Source organism: Megascapheus bottae, chromosome X, assembly GCF_031878675.1.
Source record: "Megascapheus bottae isolate mThoBot1 chromosome X, mThoBot2.hap1, whole genome shotgun sequence".
Taxonomy (NCBI): domain Eukaryota; kingdom Metazoa; phylum Chordata; class Mammalia; order Rodentia; family Geomyidae; genus Megascapheus; species Megascapheus bottae.
In genome coordinates this window covers 52,425,676-52,442,748 of record NC_143547.1, presented here as the reverse complement: position 1 = coordinate 52,442,748, position 17,073 = coordinate 52,425,676, and the positions used below count along the sequence as shown (strand labels likewise).

The 17,073-nt window shown below is 36.1% G+C and overlaps 1 protein-coding gene and 1 pseudogene across 1 annotated transcript in view; one reads left to right on the top strand and one right to left on the bottom strand.

The window, feature by feature from the left end:
- Positions 1–2,605: 2,605 nt before the first annotated feature.
- Positions 2,606–3,088, top strand: LOC150041095 (U1 small nuclear ribonucleoprotein C pseudogene; annotated as a pseudogene).
- Positions 3,089–3,732: 644 nt separating this feature from the next.
- The window catches only part of LOC150041094 (sodium/hydrogen exchanger 2-like), a 49,005-nt gene continuing 35,664 nt past the window's right edge, over positions 3,733–17,073 (bottom strand). The window contains 1 exon segment of the mRNA XM_090327128.1: positions 3,733–3,904. Coding sequence (XP_090183254.1) covers positions 3,733–3,904 — 172 coding nt within the window.

Sequence of the window (17,073 nt, the reverse complement as noted above, 5' to 3'; positions counted from 1 at the left end):
CCACTTCCATATTTTTAATGGTTAATTGTTAATAAGAGTCTCCTGGGGACTCCCCTGCCTCAGCTGGTTTTGAACCATGATCCTCAGCCCCCTGAGTAGCTAGGATTACAATTGTGAACCACTGGTACCTGGAATATTTTAAATGTTATTAATAGGTATAGGTATAAAACTAGATATATTTGCAAATTTTTTTTCATTTCATAAATGTTAAAAGAATTTATAATTCAAACTATGGCATATTCTTTATATAAGCAAATAACTACATAGATATATGTAAATATATTGTTAATAAAACACTACCCAAAATAGCTTTCATAAAGTCAATATGAGGTACCTATTGAAATTAAATTTTAATCATTGTCCAAAGAAACTTTAAAAAGATAACTGATGACTGAGATCAGACATCAGAAAATATGCTGCTTTTACTGGTATTTCAGAGGCCTTGAGTTTTGAACACTATCCTTCCATTCAAATGACAGGTGAATTGATTTTGTATAGGCTACAATAAAACTAATATTTTATGATAAATTTGTAATCAGTGCTTCCACTAAAATTCTGGAAATTTTTCATAAAGGGCTATAAAATCTTAGGGCTTTACTATATGCCTTAATATAATCTGAATGCTACACATATTACTAAATTAAGATGTAATAAACAATTCTATAGTCAACTCAGGTAATGGCAAGATTCGATGTATGTAATTCAGATAAGAGCAAATTCACATTTAAGTATCTAAGTCACTCTTGCACATCTTCCACAGATGCATAAAATTTATATTGAGCCTTCTGTTACGTTTCAACTGTATAGTTCTGGCAAAAATAAATATAAAATATTAATAATGATATACAGGGGCTGGGAGTTTAGCCTAGCGGTAGAGTGCTTACCTAGCATGCATGAAGACCCGGGTTTGATTCCTCAGTCCCACACACATAAAAAAAACAGAACCTTGATGCATAAGGCCATATAGTAGGATGCTAAATGAAAAGACCTCTAGGATATAGAAACAAAAGCTATATAATGAATGATTGTTGTCCTTAAGGTACTATGTTACCTCTCATCTCTTTTGCTGTCCCTTGGTTATCTCATATTGTTACAGTATCTCACTTTGTTACCTGATATATCGGATATATTTATATTTGGTTATTTGAAATTGGATAGGTAAGGGGGGAAAACAAGATGAGGGGTTGGAGTGGGGGGAGGGAAATGGGGATCAAGACATGTGAAGGGGTATCAATATATGTGAATTGGTGATCCTCCTATCTGGCAAATGTCATGTGACCCTTCTATTAATTACAATAAAAAATATATGAAAAAGAAAAACAGAAATGGTGCTGTGGCTCAAGTAGTAGAGCTCTAGCCTTGAGAAAGTCCAAGGACAGTGCCCAGGCGCTGACTTCAAGGCCCAGGCCTGGCAAAAAATAATAATGATACATATTATATTATATACAAAGACAAATATATACCAGATTTATTTCAGACTGTATACAATCACTACCACATACCTTTCATTCTCTGTGACTAGCTGCTACCTATGCGGATGCCCAGAAGGCACCATTCACAGCAAAAAAGAGCTTGGAATTCATCTAATAGTGCTCACATTAACAAAAGGCAACGAAAATCCCAACAAAATATTTCCTCTATCCTAATTTAAAATCTCATAAAGAAAAAAACTATTTTGTGATATATTTTGATATTTTATTCTAGTTTTGCTCTTTCCTAAAAAGGCATCCCTGAACTTCAGTCAATTGTTTAGAATTCCCAAGATTCCCAACTTTATATTTGGTATATTCTTTACTTGTACTTAATGCCCTGCTCAGTTTCAATTCTTATAATTTTGTCTCTTGAATACTTGTACAATTCTTTCTGATTACAAAATGTATTTACACAACCAAAATTACAGGAAAATGTAAAATACTTGTATAAAACTCAGATAAGCTCACTACATAAAGGAAATAAAGCAGTACTTACTTAAGGAAGATGTGTACATTGGAAAATTTAGTTAACTGTTTTATCTTGGAGAAATATAAAAGCACAGTTTCTTCATATTAGTTTAAAATTATGCTTGAAGTATTGAAAATATTCTATAACAATTTAATCAAAAAAATTTTTTCCGAGTGCCAGTACTTCACTCCTGTATTCCTAGCAACTTGGAAAAGCTGAGATTAGGAGGGTCCCAATTCAAGGCCAGGTGGGCAGAAAAGGTGATGAGCTCAAATTTCTCTTAAAACACTGGCTATAGTGAGGGGACAAGAGTGTGGCCTAGTGGTAGAGATCTTGCGTAGCATGCACAAAGCCCGGGTTTGATTCCTTACTACCACATACATAGAAAAAAGCTAGAAGTGATGCTGAGGCTCAAGTGGTAGAGCACTAGCCTTGAGAAAGTTCAAGGATAGTGCCCAGGCCTTGAATTCAAGCCCCAAAACTGGCCAAAAAACCACTGTCTACAGTGGGATAGGAGACTATGAGAGAGGCATGCATAAAAGGGGGCAATGTCCAAAAAGAAATTTATTCATTGCCTTACTTACGTAATTTTAATGTCTCTATACATAACCTTTATAATAAAATTTGTTGCAGACAGAACAAAGGCAACGACCCTCCCAGCAACATGCCCCAATTTTATTGTGACTACTGCAACACATACCTCACCCATGACTCTCCATCTGTGAGAAAGGCACACTGCCATAGTAGGAAACACAAAGAGAATGTGAAAGACTGCTATCAGAAATGGATGCCTGATTGACAAGACAACAGCTGCATTTCAACCAGTGAAGATAACTCCCAATCCATTCTCTGCTCCTCCTCCTCCTGGGGCAGTGATCCCACCTCCTCCCAGTCTTCCGAGTCCTCTTTTCCCTCCCATGTGGGCCTACCTCCTCCTGGGATGATGCCCGTGGGACCTGCTCCTGGAATAAGGCCACCCATGAGAGGCCACAAGCCAATGATGCCTGGGCCTCCAATGATGAGGCTTCCTGCCCATCCCATTGCGGTGCCCACTCTGCCAGGAGTGACCAGACAGATAAGAATAAGAGGGGCCTCTATCACTTTTATATTATTTGTTCAACTTCATCAGGAAGTAATTGTGCCGTAACTCGAGGTATTTTCCAACTGCATGACAAGGAAGGCTTCCTTTCTTTATCAAGAGAATAGATATGGAGGAGACAAGTGGCTCAACAAGCACAGCTTTCAGTTGTATTGTGAAATGGGAAAATAAAACTGTCAGCTCTTTTAATTTAAAAAAATTGTTGCAATATACAGCCAGGTAAATTTTTATATTGTTATCTGCCTTGATTTTCTCCATCAAAAGTAAATGAAGTACATTTAACATTTAATTCCATTTTTAATCAATGAAAGCCAAAACTAATTCTTTTATTGAAAAAAACCATTAAATAAGAACACATACATGTATTTTCCTGGGAAAAACTTTTGAAACTCTGCAACATTAAACATGTCACTGAATGATTTATTTCATTAATCAGTGCTTATATCTACATAATATACAATGCAGACTGAGATGACTCAATCACCCTCCATTTTTAAAGAATTGGCAAAAGGCATAGTTTTTCATATTTTTCCATAAGAAGCATAAGGAAATAAAAACTGTGTTTTAAAAGGAAGATACTTTGAGTATTGTTGCAGCTTTTCAGTAGTTTAATTAAACAAATTGAAACCCATAGTAACACACACACACATGTATACACACACACACACACACACACACACACACACACACTCTTACAGCAGTAAGGATGTGATGATTGGTGTGTGTATTAACTGGCCTGCTTCCACCATCTCAATGGCATGTTTTCTCTCACGTTTTTCATAAAGAAGCACAATGCTTGATTTGGACTGGTCATATTCTCTGATTAAAATCTTCTGCAGGTATCTGCCATTTAAATATTCCAATCTGTTCATGAAGCAAAGAAAAATAAATCCCAGCTATTTAATGGTTTTATTTTCAAGACTTTTACACTCTACTTATAAAATTCCCAGGCCTGATGCATCCAGTGCCTATTCCAAATTGGTTTCATTTAAATGGAATGTAGTATATGCATAAGAAGAAAAAACTCATCAGAAATCGTAATTTAATTTCAAACATACGTTGATGAAAGAAGATATGCTATTGGCTTAACCCAATAGCATCAACTACACCAAAGGAAAGCAGAACTATGAGTTAAAAATACTCTTGCATTTGAAACAAAAATACTGTCCAAGTAGCTTGTACATTTCAAAGACAATCATGAAGGAGCAGAGTCTGATAGAATTTTATTTCAGAACATGGGAAAACTAATAGGGCAGATTTTTGTAATGTTTGCTTAAGAAATTAGTAGTTAAATAAGCACAGGATACTCTCAACACTAAAATTACATTAATTTGAGAATTAACACCTGAGTGAGAATGTTTACTAAAGCTTATAGTCAATAAAGTTATGGTTTTAAAACTGCATGATAATTTGGAAGAATATATTGATATCTACTTCTGTCAAATTTTTCAGTTTAAAAGTCATATGTTGGGCTGGGCATTTGGCCTATTGGTAGAGTGCTTGTCTAATATGTACAAATGCCCGAGTTCAATGCCCACAAAAAAAGTTTTGCTGTTTGACCTAGTAGAAAAGCAAAATCAATTAACATAATTACTCCTATTCACTGTTTCTATTCTTTCTCTGTGATCAAAATAAGTATCCAAAACAGAGAGATAGAAAAGATATATTTTGTTATAGTCATTACATTTATAACAGAGGCAAAGATATTTTTGTCAGAGTTTAAAGTCAAATTGTTGACAGATCTGGGTAGTATCATAATTTCTTATGGTTCTCTTACATAACTTTCCTAGGATGTGACACAAAATGATATTTACAAATCATGAGGCTTGTGCCAAGTGTCACCTGCTAGAACTAAATCTCATTTTTAACACAGTTCCTTCCTGTCAGGAATTTATAGAGAAACAACAGATAGTAAGAGGAATAGATTATAATTTTAAATAATACAAATATTTATCTAACAATTTTTATCCACATAAAAGGCCTCTATGATTCATTGTCAGCCAATTATTCACTCAGAAATATTTACTAATGACCTATGTGTGGAAGAAACTCTAAGTGTTGTAAAACAAAATTTAACAAAAAAGATAGTCTTCACTCTCACACACCTCTTATTTTAATGTCAGAGAAATATATAATAAAAATACTGATATATTTTCTAATAATTATGTCCTCAAAATAACAATAGAAAACATTTTAATAAAATGAAACATTAAAATACCAGAGAATTACAGGCTAGAGAATAAAATTTCATTCTTTGTACAGTTATACTAAAGAATGACTGAGTACTAAGGGAAGAGGACTCTGAGGAGATGAAATTTAAGCTAAGATTTAAATGGCAAGAAAATCCTCGACATCCAAGAATATGGCAGAGGATCATTTCAGGTAGAAAGAACACTATGAACCTGAATTGTAAGGGTTCAAAAAGAAAGCAGAGGAGCCTGGAGCAGTGGCTTATGCCTGTATAATTAGCTACTCAAGAGGCTGAGACCTGAGGATAGCGGTTCAAAGCCAGCCATGACACTAACCAATGTGAGATTCTTTTTTTCATATATTTTTATTGTAATTAATAGAAGAGTTGCATAATATTTGCAAGATAGAAGGTGCATTAATTCACATACATTGATACCCTTTCACATGTCTTGGTCTCCATTTCCCTCCCCCCCACCCCCACCCCTCATCTTGTTTTCCCCCGTTCCCTATCCAATTTCAAATAACCATGTACAAATATATCCGATATATCAGTTAACAAAGTGAGATACTGTAACAATATGAGATAACCAAGGAACAGCAAAAGAGATAAGAGATAACATAGTACCTTAAGAACAACAATCATTCATTATATGGATTATGTTTCTATGTCCTAGAGATCCTTTCATTTAGCCTCCTACTATATGGCCTTTTGTATCAAGGTTTTGCTCTATTGCAAATCTCTGCTAGGAGAGCCCAAGGTTTCTACTGATTATGACAAATGAGGGAAACCATTGAGCCTAAGTTCCTTTGAGTCTGGCTTACTTCACTTAATATGATCTTTTCTAAATCTTTCCATTTCCTAACAAATGGGGCAATGTCATTCTTTCTGACAGCAGCATAGAATTCCATTGTGTACAAATACCACAACTTGTTGATCCACTCATCAACTGAGGGACATCTAGGTTGGTTCCATATCTTTGCTATGGTAAATAGTGCTGCAATGAACATTGTTGTGCTGGTGGATTTAGTATGTCCTTGTTGATGGATGATTGGGTAAATGCCAAGTAGTGGAATTGCTGGGTCATAGGGGAGCTCTACGTTTAGTCTTTTGAGGAATTGCCATACTGCTTTCCATAGTGGTTGAATGAGTTTGCACTCCCACCAACAGTGTAGTAGTGATCCCTCCTGGCCACATCCCCTCCAGCATCTGTTGTTATTAGTTTTCTTGATCCTGGCCATTCTAACCTGAGAGAGGGGAATCTTAGAGTTGTTTTGATTTGCATTTCTTTTATGACCAGAGATGTTGAGCATTTCATTTGTCTATAGGCCTTTTTTGTTTCTTCTTCAGAGAAGACTTTCTTTAAGTCTTTGGCCCATTTTTAATGGGATGGTTGTTACTTTGGAGATTAGTTTGGGATTGATACAATTTTTTGAGCTGTTGATATATTTTAGATATGAGGCCTTTGTCTGTTGTTTGGTTGGTGAAGATCTTCTCCCACTCTGTAGGCTTCCTAATTAATTTACTAGCTATGTCCTTTGCCATACAAAAGCTCTGCAGTTTAATGCAGTCCCACTTATCCAGCCTTTCTCTGATTTGTTGTTCTTAGTCCTTATTAAGAAAGTTTCGACCTGTGCCGAAGAGGTCTAGTGTATCTCCTATTCCTTCTTGTACAGTTTTCAGAGTGTCAGCTTTTACCTCCAGGTCTTTGATCCATTTGGAGTTAATTCTAGTACAGGGTGACAAAGAAAGATCCAACTTTAGTTTTCTGCATGTGCTTTACCAGTTCTGCCAGCACCACTTGTTGAAGAGGCTATCTTTCGTCCATTCTATTTTTTTGGCTCCCTTGTCAAAGATTAGGTGGTCATAGGTCTGTGGTTTAATATCTGGGTCCTCAGTTCTATTCCACTGATCTTCAGGCCTGTTCTTGTGCCAGTACCATTTGGAGTTAATTCTAGTACAGGGTGACAAAGAAACATCCAACTTTAGTTTTCTGCATGTGCTTTACCAGTTCTGCCAGCACCACTTGTTGAAGAGGCTATCTTTCGTCCATTCTATTTTTTTGGCTCCCTTGTCAAAGATTAGGTGGTCATAGGTCTGTGGTTTAATATCTGGGTCCTCAGTTCTATTCCACTGATCTTCAGGCCTGTTCTTGTGCCAGTACCAAGCTGTTTTGATAATTATAGCTCTGTAGTAGAGTCTAAAGTTTGGTATTGAAATTCCTCCTGCGCTGTTCTTTCTGCTAAGAAGTGTTTTTGCTATATGGGGTCTTTTATTATTCCATATGAAATTTTGGATTGCCTCTTCTATTTCTTTAAAGAATGACATTGGGATATTGATGGGTATTGCATTGAATTTGTAGATAGCCCTTGGCAAGATTGTCATTTTCACAATATTGATTCTTCCAATCCAGGAGCATGGGAGGTTTTTCCATTGCCTCAGTTCTGCTTTAATTTCCTTTTTCAGGGTTTTAAAGTTTTCATCAAAAAGGTCCTTTACATTCTTAGTTAAGATAATTCCTAGGTACTTTATTTTCTTTGAGGCTATTGCAAAAGTAGTTGCTTTCCTGATTGTTGCCTCATTCCTCTCACTGTTGGCACAGAGGAAGGAAGTCGATTTTTGAGGGTTAAGTTTATAACCTGCTACCCTTCAAAAGTTTTGAATCAGCTCAACGAGCTTGGGAGAAGAGTCTATAGGATTCTTTAAATACAGGATCATGTCATCGGCAGAGAAAATTTTACTTCCTCTTTCCCTATTTGGATCCACTTTATCCCTGCTTCTTGCCTTCTTGCACCGGCTAGGAATTCTAATACTATGTTACAGAGGAGTGGAGAGAGTGGGCATCCTTGTCTCATTCCTGATTTTAGAGGGAATGGCTTTAGCTTTTCGCCATTAAGTATAATACTAGCTGTGGGTTTGTCATACACAGCCTTTATTATATTGAGGAATGTTCCATGGATTTCTAGTTTCTCCAGAGCTTTTAACATAAAGGGGTGTCGGATCTTGTCAAATGCCTTTTCTGCATCTATTGAGACCATCATGTGATTTTTGTCATTGCTCCTGTTGATGTGTTGAATTATATTAATTGATTTGCGTATGTTGAACCAACTTTGCCTCCCTGTGATGAATCTTGTTTGATCATAGTGTATAATTTTTTGATGAGTTGTTGTAGACTGTTGGCCAGTACTTTGTTAAGGAGTTTTGCATCGATGTTCATCAAAGAAATAGGTCTATAGTTCTCTTTATTTCAGTATGCTCCCTTCTTTTTTTGGTAAGATTTGCTAAGGGTTTGTCAATTTTGTTAATATTTTCAAAGAACCAACTCCTTGTTTTTTTATTCTTTCTATAGTTTTTTTGTTTTCCAAGTCAATTAATTCTGCTTTGATTTTTAATAATTTGCTTCCTTTTACTGGGATTAGGGTTGATTTGTTCCTCTTCTTCCAGGTGTTTAAGGTGACACATTAAATTGTTGGTTTGCAATTTTTCCAATTTGTTATTGTAGGTACTCAGAGCTATAAATTTTCCTCTGAGTACTGCCTTTGACGTGCCCCAAAGGAGCTGGTATTTTGTGAGCTCCTTTTTGTTGAATTTCACGAACTGTTGAATTTCTGTTCTGATCCCTTCGATGACCCATTGGTGATTCAACAATGTGTTGTTCAATCTCCATGAGTTACAGGGTTTTCATTGGTGGAGATGTGTGTTCAGTTCCAATTTGATGCCCTTGTGGTCTGAGAGAGTACAGGGAATAATTTCAGTGTTTCTGAATCTGTCCAGATTTGTTTTATACCCTAAAATGTGGTCTATGTTCCATGTGCTGCTGAAAAAAATGTATATTGTGTTGATGCTGGGTGGAATAATCTGCAGATGTCTGTTAGATCAAGTTGGTCTATATAGTTGTTCAATTATAAGGTTTCTCTGTTGAGTTTTTGCCTTGTTGACCTGTCCAAAGGTGAGAGTGGTGTGTTAAAGTCACCAACAATCACTGTGTTTCGATCTATGTATGGTTTCAGTGAAAGTAAAGTTTGCTTGATGAAGTTCAGAGCTCCGAGATTCGGTGTGTAGATATTTAGGATCGTTATGTCTTCCTGGAGGAAAGATCCATTTAGTAGTATGTAGTAACCTTCTTTGTCTTTTCTCACTAATTTTAGTTTGAAGTCTATTTTATCTGATATGAGGATGGCAACTCCAGCCTGTTTATGGGGGCCATCAGCTTGATAGAGTTTATTCCAACCTCTCACTTTCAAAAGGTGTTTGTTTTGGGGGGGTAGGATGTGTCTCTTGAAGACAGCAGAACGATGGATCTTGTTTTTTGATCCAACTAGATAATCTATGCTGTTTAATTGGAGACTTAAGTCCATTGATACTGAGAGTCAGGATTGAGAAATATTTATTAGTTCCTGCCAGTTTTACAAGCTTTCATTAGGGCTGTGTCTTGCTAGTTTTTGTGGTACTTAGATGTTATGAGTTTTAGGTGCCATGTCTTTCTCTGTATTACATTTGTGTTGGTTTTCCATGTTTAGAACATCTTTGAGAAGTTTTTGTATTGTTGGTTTTGTTGCTACATAATGTTGAAGCTTTTCCTTGGAATGGAATGTTTTTATTGTTCCCTCAGTTATGAATGAGAGCTTAGCTGGGTACAGTATTCTTGGTTGGTAGTTATTTGACTTCAGGGCATGGTATATATCGTTCCAATCTCTTCTTTCTTGCATGGTCTCTGCTGAGAAATCTGGGGTTATTCTGATTGGTTTGCCTTTTTAGGTGATTGTTCTCTTCTCCCTGGCTGCTTTTAGGATCCTATCTTTGTCCTCTATTGATCCAGTTCAGATTATAATGTGGCGGTGGGATGTCCTTTTCTGGTCAGTTCTGTTTGGGCTTCTAAAAGCTTCTTATATCTGGATGGGCCTGCCCTTCTGGATATTTGGGAAGTTCTCTGAGATTATTCCCTGAAGTATATTTCCAGTACCATTGACTTCTTTCTCTAGACCCTCCTCAATAACAATTAGCCTTAAATTAAGCTTCCTAATTGTATCTTGGACCTCCTGTAGTATTTTCTCATATTTCCTAGATTTGAATTGACTCATTTTCTGTTCTTTTTCTATAATAACTAAATTATCTTCAACCCCGGAAATTCTCTCCTCTGCATTGTCTAACCTGCTGTCAAAGCTATCTACTTTATTCTTCGTCTCCCTTGCTTCTAATTGCTCATTTTTGATGCCTTGCATCTCTTCTTTTAGATCATGTATGGATTTCTTTAGCTCCTTGATTACCATTTGAGTGGTTAGCTAAACAGCTTTATTCTCTTTGGACATTTGTTGGAGTTCAGTCACCTTTTTGCTTGTGAATTCTATGAATTCATCCATTTTTCTTTGAAAAACCTTTGTTATGGCCTCCTTTATGGTTTCCCCTTTTTCACATATCACCTTGTTTATGGTTTCCTCTTGTTTATCTGTGGCTTCCTCCCTTATCTCTTTCTTTATGTTTTCACATTTTTCATTAATGATGTTTTTCAATTGCATTTGTATAGCACTTGGAAGTCTCTCCTCTAGATTTTCCACTGACTTCTCCATTGCCTGTTTATGTTGGGTGGGAGATGCTACTCCTTGATTTGACATTTTTCTTGAGTTTCTTGTTCTGCCCATTTAGGGATGGGAGCAAGATTATAATTTTTCAGGTATAACCAATCTAGATCTTTTTGTTATCTGACAATAGATATTAGCTCTTTTAGATTGGTAATAACACTCTCTCTTTTTGTACACTTACATACAAATCTAATACAATCACAGATGACCAATTTATGACCAAAACAATAAGCCCCTCCAATCACTATTGTATTTAAGTCCCTCTGGACGTAGAGTATAATTGAACACCTAGATACACAGCATTGCTCAACAACCATCAAATGTAGATCCATGCATTATAAGAGTTGAAGGATGAACAGAGAACCAGAGATAGAAAAATAATATGAAGGATGACAAGGGAGGTAAGAAAAGAATAATACAGGAGTGTAAGTATATTATAGTAATGAAGAAAGGGTATCATGTAAGGATAACTGACCTAAGGTGATAGACAGGTAGAGTATTTGTGTAGAAAGTTTAGATGAATTTAGATAAAACTTATCTAAATATGAAGAGTAATAAGAAGAATATATAGAGAAAAGAGAGAGGTTGTTATAGGAGATTTCAATGATACCAATTTAAGTAAGAAAAGAAAAAAAGAAAAAAACAAAACAGCAACAAAATAAAAGAATACAGAATACACACACACACACACACACACACACACACACACAAAATGAAAACAAAAACAAAAAAAAAAGAAAAAAGGTGGGGGGAGATTCCTCACTGTTCTGAGTTCTTACCCAAGAGATACTAGGGATAAGAACCCGGAGTTTAAAAAGCAGGTGACTGTATCAATATGGATATCATTTTTATTCAAACTGTTCCCAGAGCTGTCACTGTGTTTCTAGGAATGACCACAGTAACAGCAGGATTGCCAGAAAAGAGAGGTCTGTGCATGGCCGGGTGTCGGCTCTGGGCTCGCGCAGGCTCTGTGTGGCTCTGTCTGCAGCTGGCGGGTTTGTGCTGCTGTGGAGCGCTTTCTATGCTCTGATTCAGAAGAGCCTTTGTCTCCCTGGCCCTCCACAGCGGAGCTCCACGCTCTCTTTTTGCGCTGGTATTCTTCCTTTTTGTCCTCTCTGCCTGAGTTCTCTGTGGTCCTAAAGCTTAGGATCAATTTCTGTTAGAGGACTGTCTCCTGCACTGCCAGTACATGAACCTTGGCAGGAGCTCAGTACGTCTCACCCTGAACCACCGCCATCTTCCGCCGATCTCCAACAACGTGAGATACTTTTTTTTTTTGCCGGTCCTGGGCTTGAGCTCAGGGCCTGAGCACTGTCCTTGGACTTTCTCAAGGCTAGAGCTCTACCACTTGAGCCTCAGCACCCCTTCCGGCTTTTTGCTATGTATGTGGTACCGAGGAATCGAACCCAGGTCTTCATGCATGCTAGGCAAGCACTTTAATCACTAGGCCAAACTTCCAGCCCAATGTGAGATTCTTATCTCCAATTAACCACTAGAAAAGTGGCGCTGTGGCTCAAGTGGTAGGGCGGTAGTCTTGAGCTGAAGAGCTCAGGGACAACACCCAGGCCCAGAGTTCAAGCTCCATGCGTCCACACTCCCCTCACCAAAAAAAAAGAAAAATGAAAAAAAAGAAAGAATAGGGTTAATATGGATGCTGAAGTGAACAGCAGAGGGCTCACCATGACATAATTAGGAAAGTTTTAGCAGTTGTCACTGGAAGGAGTTTTCTGTAAACAAAGGTAAGAAGCCCAGACTTTTATGGGGTAAGATTTTAATTATTAATAATGTCATCTGATGTAAAATTGTTTTCTCTGAGGCTGTACATAAAAGGAAATACCCTGAGAAATTTATGGCAAATTTGAAATATGAATTTGAAGTGAATCATGTCTCTTACCAAAAGGACAATAAAAAGATCTCTGCATACTTGTTTAGCTGCCATGCTTATTTATAACAAAAGGAAGAACAAAGATGCATAAATATTCCACATAAACTTCCAGAAGTAGTTGACTTGTTTCATTCCTTTTTTCCCCACACACAAAAAGATAAACTTTTGTAAATCCTCACTTGTCTTTCCAGTAATATTGTCCCCAGTGTCCAGATATATCTTCTATGCCAGCCAACAAGTGATCAAAGAACTGAAAAACAAAACATCTATATAAATTATACATCATATAGGAGAAACTTGCTTACAACCCAATAAAGGAACCATCAAAAATACCTTCAAAAATATTTCATCTCATTTAGTATTTATCCTACTTCTTTTTTTTTTTTGGTGGTGAGACTTGAACTCTAGGCCTGGGTGTTGTTTTGAGCTCTTCAGCTCAAGGCTACCGCCCTACCCCTTGAGCCCTAGCAACACTACCACTTTTCTTGTGGTTAATTGGAGATGAGAGTCTCATGGACTTTAGTGCCCAGGCTGACTTTGAAACATGATCCTTAGATCTCAGCCTCATGAGTAGCTGGACCGTGCACAGCTTATCCTATTTCTTTTTAGACTAACATAGCAGGAAGTATCTGTATTTGTATGTTTTGATGTTTGTAGAATCCCTAATCAAATATTATTAAACGTCCAATTTGAAGTAGAAAAAGTTCATATTAATCAGTATCATATGGCTGATTCAGTCATCCATCAAAGAACTGGTTTTGGTACTATTGAAGAAATAAATGAAATAAAAGGCATAGTTCCAGCTCTTGGAGGACTTAGAAACAAATGAACAGGCATTTAGAAAAGAAGTATGTAGTTAGAAGTAAAGTGAAACTTGACATGTGTATGGTCAATGCAACAAGAAATGGCAAACATATGGTAAGCAAGTAGTAACCACAGAAGTATGGAAGTTCCATGTATTTGCAAGTATGTACTGTGAGACTGGCCCTAATGAAATGTGGGTACCCATGAAAACAGAAAGACATTTTATTAAATGATAACAGTATATAAGCAAATTATTGGAGAAATAAGTAACATTATAGGAGAATTATAAAAAAAATCTGCATCAGACAATTACTTAATATCCAATACCTACAGAGAACTCAAGAAACTAATACCCCCCCAAACCCAACAAACCAATCACTAAATGAGCAAGGGAACTAAAGAGAGAATTATCAAAAGAAGAGGTTAAAATGGCAGAAAAGCATATGAGAAAATGCTCATCATCCATGGTCATAAAGGAAATGCAAATAAAAACAACCCTAAGATACCACCTTACCCCAACAAGAATGGCCCAGGTTTTGAACTCACAATGAGAGATGCTAGTGGGGTTGTGGAGAAAAAGGAATCCTACTGCACTGCTGTTGGGATTGTAAGCTAGTTCAGCCACTATGGAAAGCAGTGTGGAAGTTTCTTAAAGAACTAAAAATTGACCTTCCCTACGATCCCACCAAACCATTCCTGGGCATCTACCCTGAACATCATATCTCAAGATATGATAAGGACACCTGCTCAGCTATGTTTATCTCTGCACTATTCACAATAGCCAGGCGATGGAAACAACCCAGATGCCCTACTGCAGATGAATGGATATAGAAAATGTGATACACACACACACACACACACACACACACACACACACACACACAATGGAATTCTACATAGCCAACAGACTAGATAGAATAATGGCATTTGCAGGGAAGTGAATGAATCTAGAGCGAGTCATGTTGAGTGAGACAAGACCAAAGAAACAAAAGGTGCATGCTATCCTTAATATGTGGCTATTAGATACAAACAGTGCAAAAGTGAGGACTCAATATTTGTGTACCCAATGCTACGGACAAGTTATTGGAAATATAAACACAACTACGTAGACATAAAAATCTATGACTCTATAGACATAATGTTTTATTACATAGATTAATATGTATATATGAACTACAAACCCTCAGCCTAAGTTTAATTACGTTCTAAAATCTAAGTGCCAGTGATTGTATATAGAGATTCCCTTCTTGAATAATTTTTGTTAAACACGTGATTTGAAATATGATGTACAAATCAATGTTAATAAATCCTTTAATAAAAAAAGAAATCTGGATGTATATAGGCCCAGAATAGGAATGAGAGCAAATTACAAAAAGCTATGAATTGGTATAAAAACACACAAAACCATGTAACTGAATTTCTTTATAAGGCAATAATCAAAACGTCTAATTCAAAGGATAGTCTACAAATACAAATATATTTTAAAATATTGTCATGAAAGACAAAAAAGCTAAAACATAATTTTCTATAAAATGTATTTTAAAATATGATAGACGCAATTTCTGATCTGAATCGGGTAGAAAATTCTGTGAAAGATTTATAGGAAATATGACAAGAAAGAAAGAGAGGGGAGAGGGAGGGAGGGAGGGAAGAAGAAAACAACTTTTATGCAGAGGAATATTTGAAATATTTCATTAGCATATACTAATTGAATAAGGTATTTCATTGTTTTATTTGCACACGTGCACCTAATGTACCCACCAAATTCATCCCCCCTATCATTTTCCCTCTTTCCATCTCCTTCCTTCTTTTAAAAATTTTTTAACAGTTCTGGGGCTTAAACTCAGGCTCTGGGCACTGTCCTTGAGCTTTCTCAAGACTAACATTCTACCATGTGAGCTACAGCACTACTTCCAGCTTTTACTGTGTATGTGGTACCAAACTACTTTAACAGATTTCATCTTTCTACTTTCATACACACACATATATATATGCGTGTGTATATGCATGTGTTTATATACATAGAGCACATCAGCCCCTTTCAATCTCATTCACCTTCTTTTGCAAGTACCCATCCTCCAACCAAGTCAAGTTTCCTTTCTTGTCATTCATGTTTTGGTGTAAACTAACTGTTTCATAGTAAGGTGGAATATATTCTAGTTTACAGCAGCACAGTAATATAAATATAGCCAACAATAATGTGTTATATTGGAAGACCTAGAAATGAGAGGTTTGAATATATTTCAGATAAAGAAATAATTTTAAAATGTTAAGGTAATGGCTATTTAAACCTCCCTGATTCAATCACTACCCAATGTATACATGAATCAAGACATCACATTACATAACATAGAAACGTGCAATTATTATGCATCAATCACAAAAATTAAATAAAATACATATTCCAATTCTACTACTGATATGGATGAGAGAAATTCAAAAGTATTCAAGTCTTATAATTGTCACAACAATTGAATCATAAGTCTAAAGAAACCAAATATCAGCCTTTTCCCTGCCTTCTCATGCTCTTTATTTTAGGTGAAACATCAAAATCATGGATTATGAATGCAACAATTTGAATGAAAAATTAAATAGAAATGAAAGTGCTTTGAACTGTGTCATGCAAATGTGTGGTCTAGTTAGAACTGAAAATTATACTGTATAGAACACTGATTGGCCATTATTTTTTATTAAGATTTATTATTTTTTATTCTAATCTGATATGTAGTTCATACAGCCAGATGTTTCATTGAATTAGACCTGTAAGAGCTAAGAGGAGAGAAATATTCACAAATAACTCCTATCAAAAACATGATTGCATATTCTACCAAACCTGATTCTTCTCTTGGATGGAAACTCTTAACTCAGAACAATGAGAAAGACTGGGATGATAAATACTACTCAACACATCATTTTTACTAAAGACATTTGGCTGACAAATCATTTTGAAAGTTCCAATGTGAACAATTTATTCTGAGTCTTAAATACTTAATTCAGCATCTTTACTGGCTACCTACTCTATATTCACTTAATGGTGCTTTTAAGGTCTTCTCATGGTCTAAAATTGTAGGTGAAACATCAAGTTCATGGACTTTGATGTAATCTTAACAATAAAATTAAATAAATGAACAACCACTAGTTATAGCTGTCCTTGCACACTATACATAGAAACTAAGAGAGAAAAATACAAAGTATAAAATTGTCCAAAGCAGTCTAAGTTTGACTTTCTTAAATCAAATATTATTGAATTAAAAGTAAAAATAGATGACTAATGTCCTATATAACTTATCATAACTTAGTGTTATTTATTTTAGTCATTCAGTATATTTATAAGCACATTGGGGTTACCAAAATTGAGGGAAACCATACAGCCTGTGCTTCTTTGACTCTGGCTTACTTAGCTTAATATGAATTTTTCCAGGTTTGTCTATGTCCTTACATATAGTACAATATCATTCTTTCTGATGGATGAGTAGGATTCTATTGTGTATATACTCCTACACACACACACACACACACACACACACACACACACACACACACACACACACACACATTTTCTTTGATCCCTTTGTCC